Source organism: Musca domestica, unplaced genomic scaffold (assembly GCF_030504385.1).
Source record: "Musca domestica strain aabys unplaced genomic scaffold, Musca_domestica.polishedcontigs.V.1.1 10, whole genome shotgun sequence".
Classification (NCBI taxonomy): Eukaryota; Metazoa; Arthropoda; class Insecta; order Diptera; family Muscidae; genus Musca; species Musca domestica.
In genome coordinates this window covers 8967097-8990910 of record NW_026712115.1, presented here as the reverse complement: position 1 = coordinate 8990910, position 23814 = coordinate 8967097, and the positions used below count along the sequence as shown (strand labels likewise).

The window sequence follows — 23814 nt, the reverse complement described above, 5'->3', positions numbered from 1 at the left end:
AAGTACTTCATGCAGTGGTCATGTAAGTCCTCGGGTTATGGATATGAGATAAAGAATTTGGCGGAAAATTTATGTTTTTAACTCTACACAATGTTCCATGAACATTTGCGGTTCCTTTAGAATACAGGTCCGGTATGTACATAATAGTAAAATCTGTAATAATTTTCCCACTAAAAATTTGGTCAGTCCTGAAAAGAAGAAAATCGTTTTAAAATTGATATTTTGATGGTGAAAAATTAATTATGTATAATACAATGTTGTATGCTTCTTTTCTGAAGATAATTTAAAAATATATGATTTGTATCCTGACATTTTTAAACATTTTCACATGTGTCACAAAAGAGCTAATTTTCAATCAACTGCTTATACTGGATAATTCTTACCGTGAAACGTGTAACATTGAAATTAAGATTTTAGAAAGTATGCCTTTTTGTGGGAAATCCGTTTCAGTAAAATTTAAGGCTATCTTGTCATGGCCGTCCTTCTAGTTTTCTGTTTGGCTGGGGAAACATCGGTCCATTCCTTCTGGCACATACGAGGTACGAGAAGCAGATGCCCTATGTTCCCTCCTAACCTATGTCTGAAAAAAATATTACCAAGGACCAAGTTTGTACTATGTCGGTCGACATCAACTCGACTTTTCCAAAATTTTGTGTGGGAAGTTTTGTGGGAGAACTACCGGAATGATATGGTCAAATTTCGATTTTTCCAAAATTTTGTGTAGGAAGTTTTGTGGGGGAAGTATTTCCATTTCACACTTTCTCCCACATAGTCATATATATTAGGATGCACAAATTCGAATATTGATCTGCCACTCTAAGACTGTTATTATTTTTCAAAATTTTGACCTTTTACTGTTACAAACTGTGGCTAAAATCATCAGAATACCGAATATATATCCAATATTCTACTGTAGGTAAAATCCACTATGAACTTAAGTACCAATTTCTAGACAAATCCTTTATAAAATGTGATTTAAATCGTCAAGATGCCGAAGGTAGGGAAGTATCGTCGTATGGGAGCTGTAAAAATACCTATAATAAGAAGGCTATCGTCCTATGGAGTGTAATCCAAAATTTCAAGTTAAATTAAACAATTTTTGTGAGAGGGTTTTCTATCTAATGCTATAGGAAACTACATCCTCTAAAGCTACCAATATGACCAGAGCCTTAAAAACCCTAAAATCGGTCGATGCCCCTATGTACCTTACGAAAATATTGAATATCGAACCACGTTTTGAGATATGAAGCTGACCTGATATTCAACAATTTTCATAAGGTGCATTTGCGGTTTAAAATTGTGGCCGACATATTCGAAATACTGAATATCAGGAAAGACCAGAATATGGAGGCATTACCTACAAGGCATCTTCATCAAAAATGTTCTCGGTAGGGGTTTATTCCATTGAGAATTGAAATCATATATAAATTAGTTAACAATGCGAATAAAACTTACAAAATACTTCAAATCCGCAGTTACAGTTATGTGGTGTCGATACCAATTAATGGACCTATACTGCAAATCTTTGTAGAGAGAGAATCTGGTTGATGTCCCCATATGAAGATGGTGACAAAACATGGACCGATATTTTATAATTTTCTATTGGTCATTTTTCTTCCAGTTAGATCATAAACAATTCAAAAAAGATGCTTTCGAAACACAAAATACCAGAAGGTACCACAATAAGGGCCCAATACCAAAAAAGAGAACTAAGTCGTAAATACAACTAATTTCGTTCCAAAACCCTTCTGGACCCACAAAACGCTTAAAATTGGAAATTTCAGTTATGGCGAATCCACACCAAAAAGTAGACCTATAATGAACATTTTGTAAATGGGGAATATGGTTGGGAATTGTTGCTGAAATATTCAAAATACGGAAAATTCAATAATTCAAATATGCGGAAATATGGAGGTATATAAATATAGACTAATACAGCCCATTTTTAACAACAATTATATAAACGTCTGGACCAAATTTTATTTATTCTTATTAAATATTATAGCTTCTATCTTGATTTTAACAGACGGATCAAGAGACAGACGAATGGAAATTGTTAGACCGATATAGAACTCTGTACTGATTATGAATACATTCGTTATAGAGTCCAAGATAAATATATTTAGATGTTGCAAAGGGAATGATAAACTTTATATACCCTGATATAATAAAACCATTTTTGAGTTCGAAACTCGTTTCTTAATAGCCAAAAGTGTTACTCAGCTGAGGAAATTCCACTTTTGCATATTAAAAATCGTATAAATTTCAAAATGTTTAACTATTAATCAGGCTTACAATGAAGGCCAAAAAAGGTTTGAATGTGTTTTTGAAAAGTTTTTTTTTTTTTTTGTAAAACAACATTTTTATGGCATACTTTATGACATAATTCTGCAGAAATTATTATGAGAGAAATGTGTTTCGGAGCAAACAAAAGAACTGTTATTTTGATTTGATTTATGCAGAAACTAAAGCCATGTTAAATAAAAAATTATATCATCAGCTTAAATAGACCAATTGATTTAATTAGGTGAAGGGTATTCTTTTTCGCCGAAAGGTCATTGCACCAAAAAGCAAATAGAAGATGTTTTATTTCTCTTGATTTAATGCCTCTAAACATGTCAAAATATAGAATTAAGTGTTGTTTGGCAAACGTCAAAAACCACATTAATTCGTCTATCAAATAGCCACACATTCATCTAAGTCATTTATAATTTATTCAAGAGAAGAAACAAAAGACTTAAGAAACGAACTTTTTAAAGAAAAAAAAAATAATATTAAATCGCCTCATGTAGATAAATGTTAATTATATATCTAAAACGACTCGTTTAGATTTATGTAGCAATAACAAATATTTGATGATTTTTTTTTAAAAATTCGCATTTCATTAATATTTTAGAACACATTTCTTGGATTTTTTCAAATTAGTGTGGGTTGTTAGACCGGCGAATGTACTGTTTGCTAACCAAAGAGAAAGTTTGCAAAATACGCTACAAAAAAGATTTGAATTGTTTTTGAAAATTTACATATGAAGCTTTATCTTTTAAGAGAAAATATATTTGAATATTCGGGTATTGTTAGAGATTGCATAAACTTGATTCTATTTTAAAACAAATTGGGGTCGATAGAAATGTTTTCGAATATGATATTAATAAAAAGGTATGATTTTATTGAAATATGATAATAAACCAAATCTTAATTTCAGACCTCTTTTGGTTCAATAAAATACCGAATTTTTAAATTGGTTACATCAGCATAGCGCACAATTCTTCATTTTTATTGCACAAGACATAAGATTTGTATTCGTCATTTAAAGATAAAAATTTGATTTAATTGATTTGAAAAAAATGTTTGCCATTTTGACCTTGAAATATTATTAATAGGAAAGCCTTCATTGAGATCATATAATACTTGTGTAACTGATGGTCTTGTAAAACTGGTATTTATGGACCGGGCAAAAATATATTTCTAAAATTTCCTTTGCAATTTTTTCCTGTTCATATGTTCAAGAAAATTTGCTTTTAAAAATCGAATTTTCAATTTATAGATCGATATTTTTGTTGAATATTTCTGCTACCTTTAATGCTTCTTTTGGTTTTTTATGTTCTGCCAACAAAAGATAGCGTATGTCAAATTTATAACTATTATTTTGATTCCTCCGATTATGCCTCGAAATATTCGTAGTTGAACCTGTTCGTAAAGTATGTATTTATCATAAAAATACTTGTCTATTTAGTCACGACCCTCTATTGAGCTTATCATGGAATTTACACTATTAAATATAAGACATTTACAGACATTTATATTGTTTCTAGGATGTTCTGTATTGAAAAAGAAATGTATCGATCCGGAAACATAACCTCCTGATTTTTGGTATCTTGGAGGATTTTGCCCCAATTTCCAACCAAATCAACAGCCGAATAGAGTTACTTCCCAATGTAGGTTAATTTTCTGATAAAGACGTCATATAACTATACCTTCTGATCTTCGGTATTTTTGGAAGGTTTCAAAAATATTTAATGTAGATTTATTTTTCTTGGAATAGCACCAAAGTGCAGATTAACTTCTTTCCATATAAGTGTAGTTCCAATACAAAGGAACTTTTAAGACTTAAGGAAAATACCTTAAATTTGGGGATAGCGCAACATGGACCACCGCCCCACACAGATGTATGCGTACCAATTTTTTCGACGTTTTTCACCTCCTTGTTTAGGGGCGGAGTCAATCTAAACTCCGGCCTTTCTTTGGGGCAGGAACCCAAATACACATTCAGCAGCATCGGATTGGCCCCTTTTATGCAAAAACCATTTAGGGAACCGTTTAATTAATTCCAAGGCTGAGCCGAAACTATTTAAGACAAATGTCACATCCGGAACAAAAGCGAATGTGACTCTCTCTCATTTGGTCTCTCATTCCATATATTTGGCCAACCAAACACTCTGGAAAAAAGCCTTATTCCTCCTGACGTCTTGAGAAACATCCACCCAGTTATTCGTACTCTTATTTTAAAGGTAGCCCAGGGAGTCCCTTTCAAAATGGTAAATTTTTACTTCGGAATCTTTAGCTTAAAAAATATTTTTATTGTTTATGGGGCCTTCGCCAAATGGTTTCGCAAGATATTTTTGGTTGTGTAAAGAGTACAGCCTATCATTTTAAACCGCTACATTGGCGCTATGTTACTGAACATTTTCTGACTGTGGCTAAAATAATATGGCCCTTGACTTGATTTTAAAATACATACAGCCGGACATAGCTAAATTGAACTAGACCTGATCATACACGATTATCTCTATAAGAAGTGCTGAATTTAAAATAACTCCCATCTTATGTATAGAAACAGCAGATGAACATTCTCATTCCTCTCCCTTTCCCTTTAATTAATTTGCTGTTTCAATATATCATTCATATATTTATATAATTTTCTTGATTTTCTTTACTAATTAAATATTTATTTCTATTTTTCATTTCAGAATGGATGGTGTGAATGAGATCAACATAAAATTACCAAATAGGTTGTTGATAATATCAATTGAAAATTATACTTAAAAGAAATATTTATAACACCAACAATTAAGAAGCGTCAAAAAAAGCGGACATCTCAAAAACATTCCATCTATCTGGCTCAAATACAAAGACATATCATGGGCCGGAAAGTTCAACCCAAAATTAGTAGTCTCACAACAACAACAAGTAAACAAATGCCGCTCAAAATGTTAAAACATCAGAAAAACAATAAAACTTTTGTTGCCATCAAAAGTTGGCAACTCTTCCACATTTCAATGCTGCTCACTGTTATTGCCCTGTTCGCAAGCAATGCTGGTAAGTGGAGTGAATTTGAATTGAATTTCAAAAAAAAAAAAATGTTATCAAGTTTATATGCAATCCAAGCCAGCAGAATGCTAGCTGGCTTTATTGTTATTTTAATTGTTATTGTAAAATATTTCTTATCTTGGCAAAGTTTTTGATGGAGGCAACCTGCTTTCTGTCCCCAGAATTTATGCATTTGGGTTCATTTTTCGAAATTGCTCTGAGAAAGTTTAGTTATTTGCATTCATACAGGGAAGGAATGAAGTATTTGCCAGATAGACTCTAAACAAATGTAGTGTATGTATGTCAAACTTGTCAACGATGAGAGAGGTTTGGCAGTAACCGATGTTTTGTTTTGAAGGGGTTAATAAATTTTAACTGTTCTTGTTTTGGATTGTGGTAATGTTTGCTAAATTAAAATTCACACGAAAAAGTAACAAACAAAGTCCACAGGCAATTGTGTTCTTTATTCAAGTTTAGTTTTGTTAGTGTTTAATACTAAGATCAGATAATATGCTTTCATTAAAAAAACAAGGTATCCTATTACTAATGTTAATAGTCAGATATTAGCAACACCGCGCAATTTTTCTGTGTATTTTTTATTCGCTCTGTCGCATGGCCTTAGAAGGTATACATCCTTTGAAACGTCCAGCCAAAATGACTGTTTGGCTGGCCGGCTGGAAATCTCTATAACCCTCGAAGGGAGAATTAGGCTCAAAGTAAGCACATCCTTATATTTATACCCTCTGCCATATGGCTAGAGAGGGTATATATCATTTGATACGGTCAAAAGCGTCCCTAGGTCTCTTTGGATCCAATCCGATTTAGGACATTTGGAGTCGATTTAGCGATATCCGTACGTCCGTCCGTCTGTCTGGCTGGTGCGCAAGATAACTCTTGAAGGGAGTATCCGATTTTGTCCAAAATTGGTACATCGTAATATTATTATCAAACTTAGATCCTTCTGGTATCTCCCCTCCAAAAGGTCGAAATTATAAAAAAAACAAATCATTTCACTGCACTGAAAGAGAAAGGATAATCCGATTTTGCTCCAACTTTGCAAATCCTAGTATTTGCATCAGCGCAAAAAATTGACAATGTCGGTCCACTCCATCAAGTACCTCCCCCACAAAGGGTTAACATTTTGAATAATTATAACTCTTATAAAATGTGATGTAAGAGCCCGATTGTTTTCAAATTTCACACATGGTAATATTTTTATTAACCCAAGCTCTGGTGATAAGATGGAATATATCGGTCCACTCCTTCTGGTACCTCCCCCACAAAGGGTCGAAGTTTTGAATATCAATGAAGCTCATAAAACATCCGATTCCATTCAGACTCCTTCTGGTACCTCCCCCACAAAGGGTCGAAATTTTGAATATCAATGAAGCTCATAAAACATCCGATTCCATTCAGACATGGCACATCTGAATATTTCCCTCAACACAGGATCTGTTATTAAGATGGTAGAGATCGGACCATTCCTTCTGGTACCTTCCTCACAAATGGTCAAAGTTTTGAATAACCAAAACAATTATAACTTCCGAAAATGCATCCGGTTTTCTTCATATTTCACACATCTTTTTATTTACTAACTTAAGATCTGCTGTGAATATGGGAGGTACATCCCCTACAAAGCGTCAAAATTTTAAATATCAATGAATTAACATCCGATTCCATTCAGACTTAGTACATCTCAATATTTTCTTTAATATAAGATCTGTTATAAAGATGGTAAAATCGGACCATTTCTTCTGGTAACTCTCCCACATAGGGCTTAATATTTTGAAAAACAAAACGCGAAATAAGCATCCGACTCTCTTCAAATTTCACACATACCAACATTTGTGCTCGAGATCTCTTGTGAAGATGATACACATGTATCTTCGAACCCCTGGTACTTCACCCACAAAGGGTCACAATTCTCAATACTTTTATCTACCATAACATGCTAAACAAATCAGCGATTTTTACAACTTGCTATATCTAAATATATCTCACAACCGGAAACCTGAGATAAATATGGAATTAATGATTTCGCATAAAATTGGATATAAATGTTCGACTTTCTCGTAATTTTGCCCATACCAATATTTTTATTTGTATTAGATGAGGTATAAAAATGGAATACTTGGCAACTCACGTACATCTCAACATTCATTAAAAATTATCACACATCTCATATAAAATGAAGGAAGTTGTCGATATAGTCCGAAACTGGTACGTCGCAATATTTATATCAGGGACAATATTGGTCATTCCTTCGGAACCTACTCCCTAGAGGGTCAATAGTTTGAATAATCATAACACAAGCCAATATATATTTTATAATCAAACATTGGCTGAGGGTATACATCTGTCGGCAACCCTGACTGATACTTTTTAACTTTATTATGTAACATAGATCAAGTTCGAAGATGGACATCATCGACCACTCGCTCCCCTTCTGGCAAAAATTTCCAAAATTATAAAAATTAAGTATTTCATAGATTTGCATGTGTAGTTGTTGTTTTTGACAACGTTAATCAATGAGGGCTACACAAGAATACAAAATTCCATACAAAATTCAAATTGAAATGACAATAGTACAGCTGTGTGTGTGTGTTTGGGTACGGGTATAACCCACATTTGATTGGATGTCTACAACTTCAATTCGAGAAAATTGAGAGGTGCTCGATGATGGTTATTTTTGGCATGTGAAATGTTTTCACAAAACATACCTGGCCGCCCAACTACATGACTCACTGACATCATCATCTGCTGACTTTTGAATTGTGCTATTGTGAGAATTGTAAAATTTCTATCAAAAATGTAGATTTTTTGTTTGGTAAAATATGTATCTATCCATCTATGTTGTATGCCATCATAACTTATTCCATGGCCCAACCCTGTTTTTCGCTTTGATGATGAATTTATTAATTTCGTTTATTGTTAACGGATTTCGTAACTTCGTTAATTCCCGCTCACGATAGGTGAGTGTGCCATTATTAATCACAATAAACAAAACGAAATAATGAAGATAATGCCAAAAGTTTTGAAGCTGATAATATTTTGCAAATTAACTGAGTTTTTATGTATACGAATGTGTGCTTGTATGCAAAATTGTTTACAAAAATTTTTGAAAATAGTCGTCATTAAATTTTTAATAAATTATTTACAATTGTGCGGAAATGAGAAGCAGTGTTGTAAAAAATTGGGGAAATGCGGTGTTTTATAAATGTAACAAGTTGCCGGAATTAAACGCTTGGTTTCGTTAAAGTATTTCGCTGAAGCTCTGATTTAATGCATCGTTGATCTTGACGAATAGATTATATAAGATTGCCTGAAGATGGTTGAGATATTTTGCTGTACATGACTACAGCCAGAGATAGGTAAGGAGATAGATACATATCGATATCGTGGGTCTAGGACCAATATTTCGAAGTATTCCAATCCAATCAAAGTTAAAAAACCCCAACAAGTAGTGTTGTAGAGTATAAAAATGTATTGATATTAAGGCAATAGCTTCCATATAACAGCACCGTACTGACTTTGGAAGGTTCTATTGTTAGAATCGTTTCTTAAAAAAAACTTCAATCATAATTTGAGGTATTATATTTAAAGATTTTTACTTTTTTTAAGAGGGTTTTCAAAAAATCAAATCATGAGGAAGTACTAAAAGTTAAAAAATAATAAATGCTGTGGTTTGGTACAATTGTATGTTTCAATTCTGAAATTTGAAGTAGTAGTCACTGGTGGAGGTGTTATAAGTATGAATCATGTTCCGTTTAAGTACAAAATATATACAAGCTCAGAATTACTCTGAAACTTTTAATTTGTAGATATACGAACTAAAATTCTGGTTTGTGAATACAGCCGCGATGGGAGTCGGATGATCTTCAAGGATGGGATTCACTCTGTATTCCTCCATAACATGAGTGACCGTGTCGTAGTTAATATTTCACATCAGATATTTTGTAAACAAAAAAAACTGGATGTGTGAAATATGAAGAGAATCGGGAGCTTATTTCGCATTTTCTGAGAGAAATATTTATTCAAAATTTTTACTTGACTTTGGGGCGGTACCAGATGGAGTGGTCCGGTATATTTTATCTTCATACCAGATCTTGTATTGGTAAAAATATTGAGATTTTTACCCTTTGTGATGGAGGTGACCGATGTATTTCATTTTGGCACCTGACTCCACTCTGATAAAAATATTGGGATTTGCAAAGTTCGCTCAAAATTGGGCTAACTTTTCTTTTTGTATAAGGTCAATTATTTTCTGTGAAATTTTTGACCTTATATGGGAAAATTCGCAGAAGGAGCAACTCGATCTAACGTTGATAATAATATTACGATGTGACAAGTTTGGACCAAATCGGATTTTCCTTTTAAAATTTATACATACATTTTACGTATGGCCACTAGATTCAGGTGAGATAGGTCTGTATTGGACAGAATGGTGCAATAGGAGTGATTGTATAAGTTTGATACGTTCCACCTCAACTTTCCTAGTCCAGTCAATCACACCACGGGCATCTCCTCGTCAACTTCCCTCGACGGAGACGGACGGTGGTTGTTGAGTTTGCTTTCCTTGCTTTACTTTTCTCTTATTGGAACATTTAGTTGTAGTAGTAATCGACAAAGATCCTCGGCGATCGCAGCGATCTTCTGTGATTGCATGAACCTCGATGTTCACAGAGGATCGCGGCGATCGCCGAGTTTTTTTGTCGATTACTACTACAACTTAATGTTCCAATAAGAGAAAGGTAAATCAAGGAGAGCAAACCCAACAACCACCGTCCTTTGGCATCTACGCTCTACGTTCTTCGCCGAAAGAAGTTGCCGAGGAGATGCCCGTGGTGTCAATCAGCATATACAGTGCTAATGCTCCATCTCAGCCTCGGGTGAGATTCTTTCTCAGTACGTTGTATCTATCACAACTATGAAGTATGCAGGTATTATTTAACTTCATCTCTGGGATCGCAGTCACAATAATGATCCTCCGACTCATGAACTTTGCCATGACAATCTCAGTGAAAGATGCTTTATTCAGAATTGCAATACCAACGTGATATGTCAAGTGCTACATAGACTACTGTTATAGAGATTGCGGGGGATCTCGTACTACGACGACGATGCAGACGAGGGCGACGAGAAAATGTGGTTCTTACATTTGCAGCTAAAATAAAATTTTGCCACCAAGTTTAACAGCATCTGTCTAAAGCACACTAAAATTTAATTTAGTCAATTCAGGGATAAATTCCCTACTTTTTTCCTGATAAATTATTAAGTTTTGCCATAAGCTATTAAAACAATAAAATGCTTAACTTTAAAAAAAAAATTGTTTATAATGTAGCTAAAATAAATAAAATACCGAATATAGGGAGGTACCATACGTGGGCCTGCAAAGACAATTTTCTGACATAGGCTGTAGTATCCATTACGATCTTCAAGTACTATTCATTTCTAAATTCAAATTCTAAATTTGAAATAGTTTCAATAAATAATGTCTCTAAAATCATCAAAATACCGAATATTGGGAGGTACCGTTATATGGAGGCTATACGAAAACGTGGACCTAAATGACTCATTTTCTACAGTAGGATGTAGTATCCATTACGAACTTCAAATACCAAAATTGAAACAATTCCGGTAAATAATGTCGCTAAAATCGTCAAAATACCGAATATCGGGGGGTACCGTTATATGCGGGCTATACGAAAACGTGGACCTACATGGCCCATTTTTTGTTTTATGCTGTAGTATCCATTACGAACTTCAAATACCAAAATTGAAACAATTCCGGTAAATAATGTCGCTAAAATCGCCAAAATACCGAATATGGGGGGTACCATTACATGGGGGCTGTATGAAGACGTGGATCTACATGGTTCATTTTCTGTCTTAGGATGTAGTATCCATTACGAACTTCAAATACCAAAATTGAAACAATTCCGGCAAATAATGTCGCTAAAATCATCAAAATACCTAATATCGGGAGGTACCATTATATAGGGGCTATACGAAGACGTGGACCTACATGACCAATTTTCTGTCTTAAGTCGTAGCATCCGTTACGAACTTTAAATACCAATTTTGAAACAATTCCGATAAATAATGTCGCTAAAATCATCTAAATACCGCATATCGGAAGGTACTGTTATACGGACAGACGGACGGACATTGATAAATCAACATAGAATTTTATGCTGAACAAGAATATATATACTTTGTGGGGCCTAAAATGTATATTTCGAGGTGTTACAAACGGAATGATAAACTTAATACATATACCCTCCATACTATGGTGGAGGGTATAAAAAGCGAGACAAAAGAAGAAAATATCACTTTTAAATTGGTGTCACAAAATGTGATATATAACTAAATCCATACAGATGTGCCGCTTTTAGGCCCACATTTTTTTCTATAACATAGAAATATATTTAAATACTCAACACATAGTTATCTCATTCAGTCCCACTATGAATTCTTTCAGCACTCATTATAAATTCCACACTTCGTAAGAATCAATTTTTCATAAATCTTCAACAATAAACCTTTTAACATTTATTCTATTGTTTTCTTTACAAGAATTCCACTGAATGCACACACACTCATATTTCCCCATACTTACATCCATATTTCCACATACATGGTCATGTACATAAAAGGTCATAAATCAATAAAGAAAAGCCCACTGACATTCGTATGCCAACTGCTCTTTTGTCAGATCACATAAAGTAAGTCATTCGCGGGATGAAAGAAACGAAAGAAATTTCACTTTTTCTTCATTCATACGGCGAACAAAATGTTTGCCATACAAATAAGCCAGCCAACCAGTCAGTCGCATATTCCCCAATCATCAGTTGATTTTTTTCTTTTTTTCGTGAACATCTTCTCCCCAAAATGATGTTAATGAAGCAAGTGCAAGGCATAGAGAATTGTTATGAAAAGAAACGAGCGATACGAACGTGCCACTTGTATCTGAGGAATTTAATTTGAATCTTCTTCTTTTTTCTTGATCTTCATTCTTTAATTCATTCACGTGCTGTGTGAGAGTGTGTGTGTGTTTCAAGTTTTCATGTCAGCAGTGAAAAAGAATGAAGAATGAGCTGTAATTAATGATGTATGCGCCGAGAAGTGTTGGCATCAGTAGCGGCAGTTGTTATGCAGCAGTTATTCGTCGGTAGGCGTTTAGGTATCATCGATACAGTTAATACCCAGCCATCTTTTTGGGATAATTAATGTAAAAGAAACTGTTAATTTGAAGTACTCCCATGCAAGAATTTACATACATTTTATTAACTGTTTACAGGTTTAGAATTGGGGGCACAATGGGAGCTTTAATTGAGAATGCTTAAAAGATAAGCTTTGCCTAACAAATATCGGTTTTAATTTTAAGTATTTTCGAACTTTTATGGGTTTTTACCTACGAAGTATGCACTGTATACTCAAATAATTTCCCAATAGGTACATGCCTATTTTTTAAAAATTGTGAACTTTCATAAGAAAGTTTCCAAAAGGAGTGGACCAATATTACCCATATTTACACTATATATAGTGTGATTTACAATTTAAAATCCTGGGTCGATGTTCCCACACCTAACTAAAGTGTGATACAAATACTTCAATGTGCAACGGTTCAACAAAAATGGATACACCACACGTTTTATTTGAGATGTATAGTTATTTTGAAAATTATGACCTTTTGTAGAGAGGTAACAGAATGCGTGAGTTGGACAAAAATATTATGATGTTCATTGTTTGGACCAAAAGGAATTTTCCGGTCGGGAGTTGTCGGATATGATTCACCCAGCCAGACAGACGGGCGTTTCTGAAACGACTACAAATGCCCGAAACGATTGAGAACATAAACCCCATTATGGGATAGGTATTTCAATCTGATTACAGCAAAATAATTTTTCGCGGGAGATTTCCCCAGATGTTTACCCGGATATTTGACCCAAATTTTCGGATGAAAATCCGGGTTTTGTCCGGTTCTATAAATCTGATGTACAATATAGGTATCAATTGAATCATATCATCATAACAAGTGTGAAAATACGCCGAAAGGACGTTTCTTCGATATGTCACTTCTGGGTTGTTTTCTTGGCAACTTGAGAATCTAAAAAAAAGTAAAAAAGCCGATATGTTCGGCCGGGCGAACTTTTTACACACTCCACCATTCGAAAGGAACTTGAAAAATTAAAAAAAAATCCGTCGAAAAATATTGCTTGAATTAAAACCTTTTTATGGGCTATACGAGGACGTGCTGCTGGTTAAGTAATTTTTTGTCATATGCTGTAGTAACGATTCCAAACTTCAAATACGAAATTTGACGCAATTCCGGTGAATAATGCCGAGAAAATCCTGGAAAAAGCGAATATTTCGGGGTAGTGTTATATGAATTCTATACTAAAACCTAGACCTATACAGGGTGAGAATAAAAAACTACAACCAACTTCAGACTGCTGACATTTCTAAGCCACACGTCCTACAGCTGCTAAAATTATTCCAGTGACAGTAGACTCGCGTCAAGGAAGTGAACGGAAGAAAACAGCAACATCAGCATAAATGATTCGAAAAGCAAAGAAGCTACTTGATCGAAACCCGCGTCGCAGTGGCCGAAAAATGGCTCGTGAGCTAACAATTTCGCAATATTCAATTTGGCAAATATTGAAAAATGAGCTCAGGGCAAAGCCATTGAGATTCCAAAAAGTGCAAGAACTTACACCGTAACGGAAAGAAAATGTTTGAGTCCATTGAGCTGAAAAGTTGCTTTGCTTGGCCGAAAGTAGTGAACTGCCGAATTTGGTTTTCTCCGATAAGCAGTTTGAAAACAAACAAAATGATCGTGTTTTCTTGCCAAAGAGGTCAGCTGAAAATGTGCACCTTCGGTTGGCCATCAGTACTCAAGCGCCTATGGTTGCTCTCCGCTCGTATTAATCGACCGTGGCATCAGAATAAATGCCGAATATTATCACAAAACTATTCTGGAGGGTGTATTAAAGACTTGGGCATGCAAGCATTTTGGCCACAGACCTTGGACATTCCAACAGGCACCATCAGCACCATCGCACTCAGCACACGCCACCTAAGAATGGTTACAACATAAGGTTCCTCACTTCATTTCCAGCGCACAATGACCACCAAAATCTCCGGATACCGATCCGTTGGATTATTGTATCTGGAGTATTTTGGAAAGCAAGGTTGGCACTAAAAAGTACCATAGTGTCGATCACCTCAAGCAAGCGCTTCGCCCGGAATGGGCCAACATACCGCAGAGCAACATTAGGCAGCATGTGTTTCATTGGCCGTTCGAAGGCCATAATTCGTGCCAAATGTAACCGATTCGAACAAATTTAAACTTATTCTAAAATTTTATACTATTTCCGATATATTTTGCATTCAATAAAGTAAAAAAGAAAAATGCAAAATTATGGCGTTTGACTTTGCTGCAGTTTTTTATCTCATCCTGTATATACTTTGTTGGGTCTAAAATTATTATTTGGATGAGTTACAAACAGAATGTCCTCCATACTATGTATGGTGAAGGGTATAAAAATTGTGTATGTAGGTCCTCGTCTTCGTGTAGCTACCATATATCGATTTTTGAAGTTCCGCTGGTCCAGCTAAGCTTATGTGCTTTTTTACTTGTTTATAGAACAACAAATATTGTTTATTCGTCTTATAGACTGCTATTGTTTCCCATTGCAAGTACGATTTGAACTCAAGTTCGACTGTATTGTTATTCATATAATTCTGAACCGATATTCAAAGAAATCCCTAAATTTAATAAAGTAACCCATTGTGCAATGGTGGTCCCCGTTACAGGTGCAACGAATTACGCCCCGTAATTAGAAGTTTAATTTCCCAAACATCAACACATTTCTCATTTCGGCAGCCTAACACCGTTAGTGGTGGGTGAAAAATTGCCGCTTTTGATAAAAGAAAATGCTACTTCAGGGTTTTATCAGAGGAGGGCTTAATTCATTGTTACTTTGTGCTTTATTTTTTTTTTTTTCGGTTTAAAGGCATCTTCATGGTATTGTTGTTTTTATTGATTTTCTGGTTTCACCTGTAAGATGTGTATATTTGTGTGTGTTTGTTTGAATAGCATCCAAATGAAACATAAATCTATGAAAGTTTAAACATCAATAAGAAAAAATCTGGGGAAAATGTTAAAGGTGAAAATATTTGTTTTTGTTGTTGTTGTTTTCTTGTCTGACAACTTCAGACACATGACTTGTTGGGATAAGAATCACAGCCAGTGTCGATCGACGACTTTTTGACCCACAAAAGAGACAAACAACAATGACAATATTTGTTTAGACACCACATCGGAAATATTTGGAATTTGTATGGACAGATGAACAGTTTGCCTTGGAGCAAGATATACCATTTCATTGTTGGGCCACATAGCCTGTCCACGGTTAGAATATTTGAACAAAATGAAAGTTGTTTGTTTTGAATAAAATTGGGTGTGTGTGTGTTAGCGTCTTTGAAAACTAAGAAATACCACTGAAAAATGTAAACAAAAACTGCAAAAGTTAAGTTCATTATTCGAAATACTAAAGAGTAAACAAGAGTAAAAATGGACTTATTAAATCTGAAAAATATCTGACCTCTTTCACTCTTCATTCACAATACACTCTGAAAAGAGGATCACTTGGAATAAGACATTTTGAGAATCTGAGTTTTTCGCAAAAAAATATTCGAATACGAAACTTGAAAAAATCCACCAATCGAAAGGAATATGAAAATTAAAAAAATACGTTGAAAATTTCTGATAAAAATCATAAAAACGCAGAATATATACGAACACTTGGATCTGCATAGACAATTGTTCGTTACAGGCTGTAATACCTATTATGAAGGGCAAATACGAAATTTTAAATAATTCCTGTGAATTTATGGAGGTTCCGTTATATGGGGGCTATACGAAGACGTGGACCTGCATAGCCAATTTTCTGTTAAAGCTTACAATACCCATTAGGAACTTCAAATACGAAATTTGAAATAATTCCGGTGAATAATGTCGCTAAAATCATCAAAATGCCGAATATAGGGAGGTACCGTTATTTGGGGGCTATACGAAGACGTGGGCATGTATTAGCAATGTTCTGTCACAGGCTATAGTACCCATTACGAACTTTCATTATGAAACTTGAAACAATTCCGGTGGATAATTTCATTAAAATAATCAAAATACCGAACATAGGGAGGTTTCGCAATTCCTTTGTTAGGATAAACAAGTAAAAAAACATTAATTTCGGCCGGGCCAAACTTTTAATACCCTGTACCTTAGGGCAGAGGAAAAATTAGAAAAAATGTGGCAAAAACCATTAAAATGCCAAATATCGGGAGGTACCGTTATATGGGGGCTATACCAGATGGTGGACCTACACATGCAATGTTTCGCCAAAGGAGCTAGAACCAATTATGACCTACAAATACCAATTTTCAGACAAATCCGTGAAAAAATGTGGCAAAAATCATAAAATTACCGAATATTGGGAGGGCTATACCAAAACGTGGACCTATAACTACAATGACTCGCCATACGAACTGGGATCCATTATGAACTACAACTACCAATTATTTGAGAAATTCGTGAAAAAATGTGTCAAAAATCATCAAAATACCAAATATTGGGAGGTATCGTTATATGGGGACTATACCAAAACCTATACGTACAATGGACCTATACATACAATGTTTTGCCTCACGAACTAGGACCCATTATCACCCACAAATACCAATTTTTAGACAAATCCGTGAAAAAATGTGGCAAAAATAATCGAAATATGGAATATCGGGAGGTACCTTTATATGGGGGATATACCAGAACGTGGACCTATACATGCCATGTTTTGCCACACGCACAGGGACCCGTTATGACCTACAAATACCAATTTTCAAACAAATCAGTGAAAAAATGTGGCATAAATCATCAAATTACCGAATATCTGGAGGTACCGTTATATAGGGACTATACCAGAACGTGGACCGATATATCTCATTTTCAATACCAACCATACTAGACACAATACTAATTGCTCTGCTAAATTTTGGCGTTCTACGTCAAATAATGTGGGCTGTATAGAGATTTCAACAGACAGACGGACAGACAGACAGACGGACATCGTTAAATCGGCTTAGAATTTTATGCTGATTATGAATATATATACTTTATGGGGTCTACGACGAATATTTAAGGATGTTACAAATGGAATGACAACGTTAATATTCCCTCCTTTTCAAGGTGTAGGTTATAAAAAGGTACTAAAAAGGTATTTTAATGGTTTCAATCTTATTATCCAATTGCCACATTATTCGGTATAATCCTTATTCCAAATGTATACTTGCTTTTTATTATTATAAACTATTTTAGTTATCACTACATACACCTGCCTTCCAAATTTTCTCTGTAATCTGAGCTGACTGAATTAAAAATCAATCACATTCCATAAGTTAATCTCCACCTTAAAATAAGGAACGTCTTCTTAGATGTCTGCTGGCGACGTGAGATAAGAATTTCATGTTTCTTTTGTTGGAATTAATTACGGATGAAGTGAAAACTATGAGACCTACCAAATAAGTTTCGCTTGAAATTATGTTTCTCTTCTCGTTTTCCAGTTGGCATTTCATTTCATTTCATCTATAAATGTCCAAGAAACAGAGATTTGAAATCTACAGTTCAATATTTGACCCAGATGCGAACAAGTTTTAAAACACAAATTTATGCTAATAGCATAGCTCGTCAGCTTGTTAGACAAATTTTAGTTTTTAACCTGACCAGAACATTTGATCTGTGAAAAATAAAAATGTTTTAAGGGGAAATTGGAATAAAGTTTACATAATTAACCCCTAAAACAAAATCAAAGCAATGGGTGGTCTTAAATGAATTTCAATTCCACAAATTAATGTTCTCAAAAAATAATGATGTACATCCTCAGTCATATGGAAACAGAGGGTATATACAGGGTGAGATAAAAAAGTGTAACAAAATCAAACGCCATAATTTTTACATTTTTTTTAAATTTTATTGAATGAAAGCAAAAATATCGGAAATAGCATCCAATTTTAGAATAAGTTCAGATTTGTTCGAATTGGTCACCTTTGGCTCGAATTATGGCCTTCAAACCGCCAATGAAACCGTCACATGCGCCCGAATGTTGCTCTGCGGTGTTTTGGCCCCATCCCGGTGAAGCGCTGGCTTGAGGTAATCGACACTTTGGTATTTTTTAGTGCCAACCTTGCTTTTCAAAATACTCCAGACACAATAGTCCAACGGATTGGTATCCGGAGATTTTGGTGGCCGTTGTGCGCTGGAAATGAAGCAAGGAACCTCATTTGGAACCATTCTTGGATGGCGCGTGCTGAGAGCGATTGTGCTGAGTGCTGTTGGAATGTTCGAGGTCTGCGGCCAAAATGTTTGCTTGTCCAAGGCTTTAATACACCCGATAATATTCGGCATTTATTCTGATGCCAAGGCCGATTAATACGAGCGGAGAGCGACCATCGGCTGTTATGGCGGCTCACACCATCACCATGGCCGGCTTGAGGGTTGAGTTCTGGTGGCCAACCGAAGGTGCACATTTTCAGCTGACTTCTTTGACAAGTAAACACGATCATTTTGTTTGTTTACAAACTGCTGGACAACGAATGTTTTCTCATCGGAGAAAACCAAAACTCGGCAGTTCACCACTTTCGACTCAGCGAAGCAACTCTTTAGCTCTTTTGAGTCTATTTTCTTCTTCTGCGGCGGTGTAAGTTCTTGCACTTTTTGAAATTTCAATGGCTTTACCCCGAACTCATTTTTCAATATATGCCGGATCAAATATTGCGATATGTTCAGCTTACGTGTCATTTTTCGGCCACAGTTGATTTTGTGTATATATACACTTACTGATACTGAATATCTTAATTCATGATACATTTTTATACCCTCCGGGGGTCATATTATGCTTGTCATTCCGTTTGTAACACCTTGAAATATTCATTTTAGATTCCACAAAGTGTACATATTCTTGATCAGCATAAAATTCTATGTCGATTTAGCGATGTCCGTCCGTCTGTGAAAGTCACTCTAGCTTCCGGACGAAATGAAGTAGATTGATAAAATTTTACTCAGATTTGTGTTTGTTCTGCAGGACTTTTGGTATTGAAATGGGGCTGTGTAGGTCCCCGTTTCGGTATAATTACATATAACGGTGCACCCTTATATTCGGTACTTTGATGTTTTAACGACATTATTCACAGGAATGTTTTCAAATTTCGTATTTGCACTACGTAAAAGGTATTACAACCTGTGTCGGGCAATTGCCTATGCAGGTCCAGGTATAGACTCCAATATGACGGTAACTCCCTATATTCGGTATTTTAATGATTTTTAATAGTATTTTGAAACGTATTTTTTTATTTCCAAATTTCTTCCAACTGTTGGAGGGTATTCAAAATTTGGCCCGGCCGAACAAACTGCTTTATTACCAGTTTATATTAGTTTGTATTTATGTTTGTATTAGTTTGTATTCAATTGAAACGTTTTATTGCATTGAAAATACTTCAAAATGTAGATTTAGTGATTATAAAAAAAATCACACTACAGTTTTGGATCCACATTCTTTTTATTTCGATTTTGTTACAAACTTCCCGTTGTTTGTTTGCAGCCATTTTTGTGTGACAGTTTCATTGAAAGCACAGATTATTTAAGACATTTCTTTTTTTTGGGAACTAAAACTGGTTTAAAACTTTGGGTTTAACAGACTGCATTTCCAATAAATACCAAGACCCGCATTATTTTGTGAACTGTTTTCTTTTTCTTTCTTCCGATTAAAGTTACGATTCATTTGTTATATTATGTGTGTGTGTGTGTGCATGTGTATGTTTATGTTCCAGCAAGGTGCGGCGAATGCAACTTTATGCCATCGATTTTACACCTGTGTTCTTTGTTTTCGTTTGTCGTTTTCACTCTCATTTTTTGATTAATAATACAAGATATTGGTTGGTTTTCAACTCTTTCAATGATGGGGAACAGAGTATTTTTATGGGAAAATGAGAATGAAATAAAAATAATATACTTTGAAGTTCTCATGTCACATAAGCAACTCATGTGAAAAGTGCGTTAAATGTTGGAAAATGTTCAAAAAATATTATTGAATTTGGAAAATTTGGAAAACATTTTGGGGGATTTCGTAACCATAGCATGTGTTTGTTTTGTTGTATATTTTACATCATCTCATTCCTCATTTTGTATATTTCCACCCTCCTTTTGAATCACTTTTTTGCTGGGGGATTAGAGGGAATTTAAATGATCATGCTTACCTTTAAAACCTGTTTCGACTTAATCCCCCCAATGTCCAATTGTATGCAGGATATACACATGTCCATCATATTTGGAAAGGGAAAGTTGCAAAGGTTTTGGCCATATGTTCACAAAGTGAGCATATACTGCAAATTAATGTTGCCAATGTCCGACACTGAACGTGTTTTGCTTAAAACCGAAAGCAAATCGAAAATGATTAATTATAATTCTGTTTTCTAAATTTCTTGCCATCGTGCGAAGAAAATCCATTTATCGTATGTGGAGGGAAAACACCTGAACGTGTGACCTTGTGTGTGAATAAAAGATGTAGTTGTTGTTTTGTCACAGCTTGTCAGTGGATTTGTAAATAAAATAATATATAATACTTGAAATTTCTTCGGAATAGATAAACATTGTATTTAATTTGTTTATAAAGAGGCCACATATGTTAAATTATACCCCCACCAAGGGCAAACTTATTTTGTAAGCAGTAAAATCGGTTGTTAAAGTATCTAACATTTCATGAACCCTACTAAATATTTTTCGAGGTCTTCTACGGATGACGAAAGTTGAATAATGTTTCTAGGATCTTCAACTCTCCCACAATTGTAGGTTACCTCAATCTAGCGGTTCCTTTACGAAACTTTGAACCTAAACGGCACAGTGCTGGAGTGATTTCTTTTATGATATCTTAAGAAAATAAACCCATTTACTCAAGAAACTAAATAAACTCTTAATAGTTGTTGAGAAATTACTAATTTTTTCCTTCAGAAATTAGCAGGTAGTTCGAATTTTTAACAAGTTAGAAAATATCAGGCGGTTTTGCCGACAGATATATACTCTCCGCCAATGTCCATTTATCAAAATAATTTTAATTTGCGTTATGATTATTTAAATGTTGACCGCGGATGGTACCGAAGGCATAGGCCAAAATTTTTATCTAGAAGTTTATATCGACTACTTCCTTCAGTCTTTATAAATGAGATATATAATAATTTTTGAAAAAGTGTTAAATTGTGCGTGAGGTTCGAAATATACAGGATGAGATGAAAAAACTGCAACCAACTTCAGACTGCTGTCATTTCCAAGCCACTCGTCCGACAGCTGTTAAAATTATTCCAGTGACAGCTCAATATGTTTTTTAGAAGCGTACAAAAGCATTTTGGCGAGAATTTTGCAGAAAAAAAATTATTCGTGATTGAATTCAAGTGATAGTGTGAATTCTTTATATTTGGCTGGAAAACCACAAGTGGCTATCGTTAGATCACTCCAGCATTTAAATGTGAATAAATCATTTGTGTCTCCAACCATCGCTCGTAACCGGTAGCGTAGCCCGGCGTCAAGGAAGTGGACGGAAGTGGCTCGTGAGCTGAATATATCGCAATATTCCATTCGGCAAATATTGAAAAATGAGCTCGGGGTAAAGCCATTAAAATTCCAAAATGTGCAGGAACTTACACCGCAACAGAAAGCATAATAGACTCAAAGGAGCTAAAGAGTTGCTTCGCTTGGCCGAAAGGGGTGAACTGCCGAATTCAAGTTTCTCCGATGAGAAGAAAATTCTTTGTCCAGCAGTATGTAAACAAACAAAATGATCGTGTTTACTTGCTAAAGAGGTCAGTTAAAAATTTGCACCATCGATTGGCCACCAGAACTCAAGCGTCGGCTATGGTGATGGTGTGGGCCGAATGTTATCGTGTATAAAAGAGTGTATAAAAGCCTTGGGGACGCAAACATTTTGGCCGCAGACCTTGAATATTCCAACAGGACTCAGCACCATCGCACTCAGCACGCGCCACCCAAGAATGGTTACAAAATGAGGTTCCTCGCTTTATTTCCAGCGCACAATGGCCACCAAAATGTCCGGATAACAATCCGTTCGACTATTTTGTCTGGAGTAGTTTGGAAAACAAGGTTGGCACTAAAAAATACCAAAGTGTCGATCACCTCAAGCAAGCGCTTCGCCGGGAATGAGCCGAAATACCGCAGAGCAACATTTGGGCAGCGTGTGACAGTTTCATTGGCCGTTTGAAGGCCATAATTCGTGCCAAAGGTGACCACCACGAATAAATCTAAACTTATTATTAATTTTGATGCTATTTCCGAAATTTTTTGCTTTCATTCAATAAAAGTTAAAAAAAGCGTAAAAATTATGGCGTTTGTCTTTGCTGCATTTTTTTATCTCACCCTGCATAGAATAGAGTGTGACATCCCAACTTTTTTACTCCTTAAGATTCCTTTCTAACCTAAATATATACTGGATGTACGAAAATGTCAAACTTTACAATATACTTAAAATTGGCTCGTTTTTGTGTCATACCAATGAAATTTTAATTGATTACTCACATATGTAATTCGGAACCAATTGATTTTTTTTTTCGAGATTTTAAATGAATTTCTAAATTGCTTAATTTTACTTCATATAAGTATATACATTCCACATACTCATTTATATACTCTCAAAAGTTTTGACCTTAAAAAGAATTCTAGATCTTCAAATTTTATTTCATTTCACTCTTCAAACCACATCATTTTTGAAAACCAAGTAATTGCTCTCACATTTTTCACTTCATCTTCTTCTTTGTCATAATTTATTATTGAAGGATTACAGAAATTTCCCACAAAAGCGAATGCCAACCACCAGCTGAACATTTCCGTTAGATTGACACAAAAGTAAAATAAATGGAGCACGCCATGCTTGTAATTGGCATTACCTAGATTTTCATTTGGGCCACACTCTTCGCTCACTGCTGGCACTGCCAATCAATAAACGTTGCTTAACAACTAATGGTCGAGATGTTTATTTATATTTGTGTAACGGTCTACAAACATATATATGTGTGGTAGAATGTGTGCGTGTGTGTGTTGAGTTAGTTCCGAATTCTAAACAAACCTTTGGCGATACTGGTGGCATGTGTCTTGGGAGTCCCCCCTATAGCTTATTACATTGTTCCAAATACGAATAAAATGAGGAAAAAATCATCATTAAAATGTCAAAATACGAACATACACAGAAGCCAAACACACACAGACACACAACAGTCGTTGTGCGTTCAACGCTCAGCAGCAACAGTTAAAAATCCAAACGAAAGATGGACAGACGTTTAAACGGTCAACTGAACACAAACTAGAATCCGATGGACAAGTGCAAAACGTTTATTCGTTGAGAGCCAGCGGGGATTTGACTGCGTCGTCTCTACGTCACAGAACATTTT

At 35.1% G+C, this 23814-nt stretch overlaps 1 protein-coding gene across 8 annotated transcripts in view; it reads left to right on the top strand.

Annotated features, from left to right (window-relative positions):
* LOC131803997 (mucin-2-like) overlaps positions 1-23814 on the top strand; it is a 97787-nt gene that overhangs the window by 31143 nt on the left and 42830 nt on the right. For all 8 annotated transcript variants that reach the window (XM_059126112.1, XM_059126107.1, XM_059126131.1 and 5 more), the window contains exon 3: positions 4968-5316. In XM_059126112.1, coding sequence (XP_058982095.1) covers positions 5139-5316 — 178 coding nt within the window. In that variant the 5' untranslated portion in view covers positions 4968-5138. The remainder of the gene's footprint in view (positions 1-4967; positions 5317-23814) is intronic.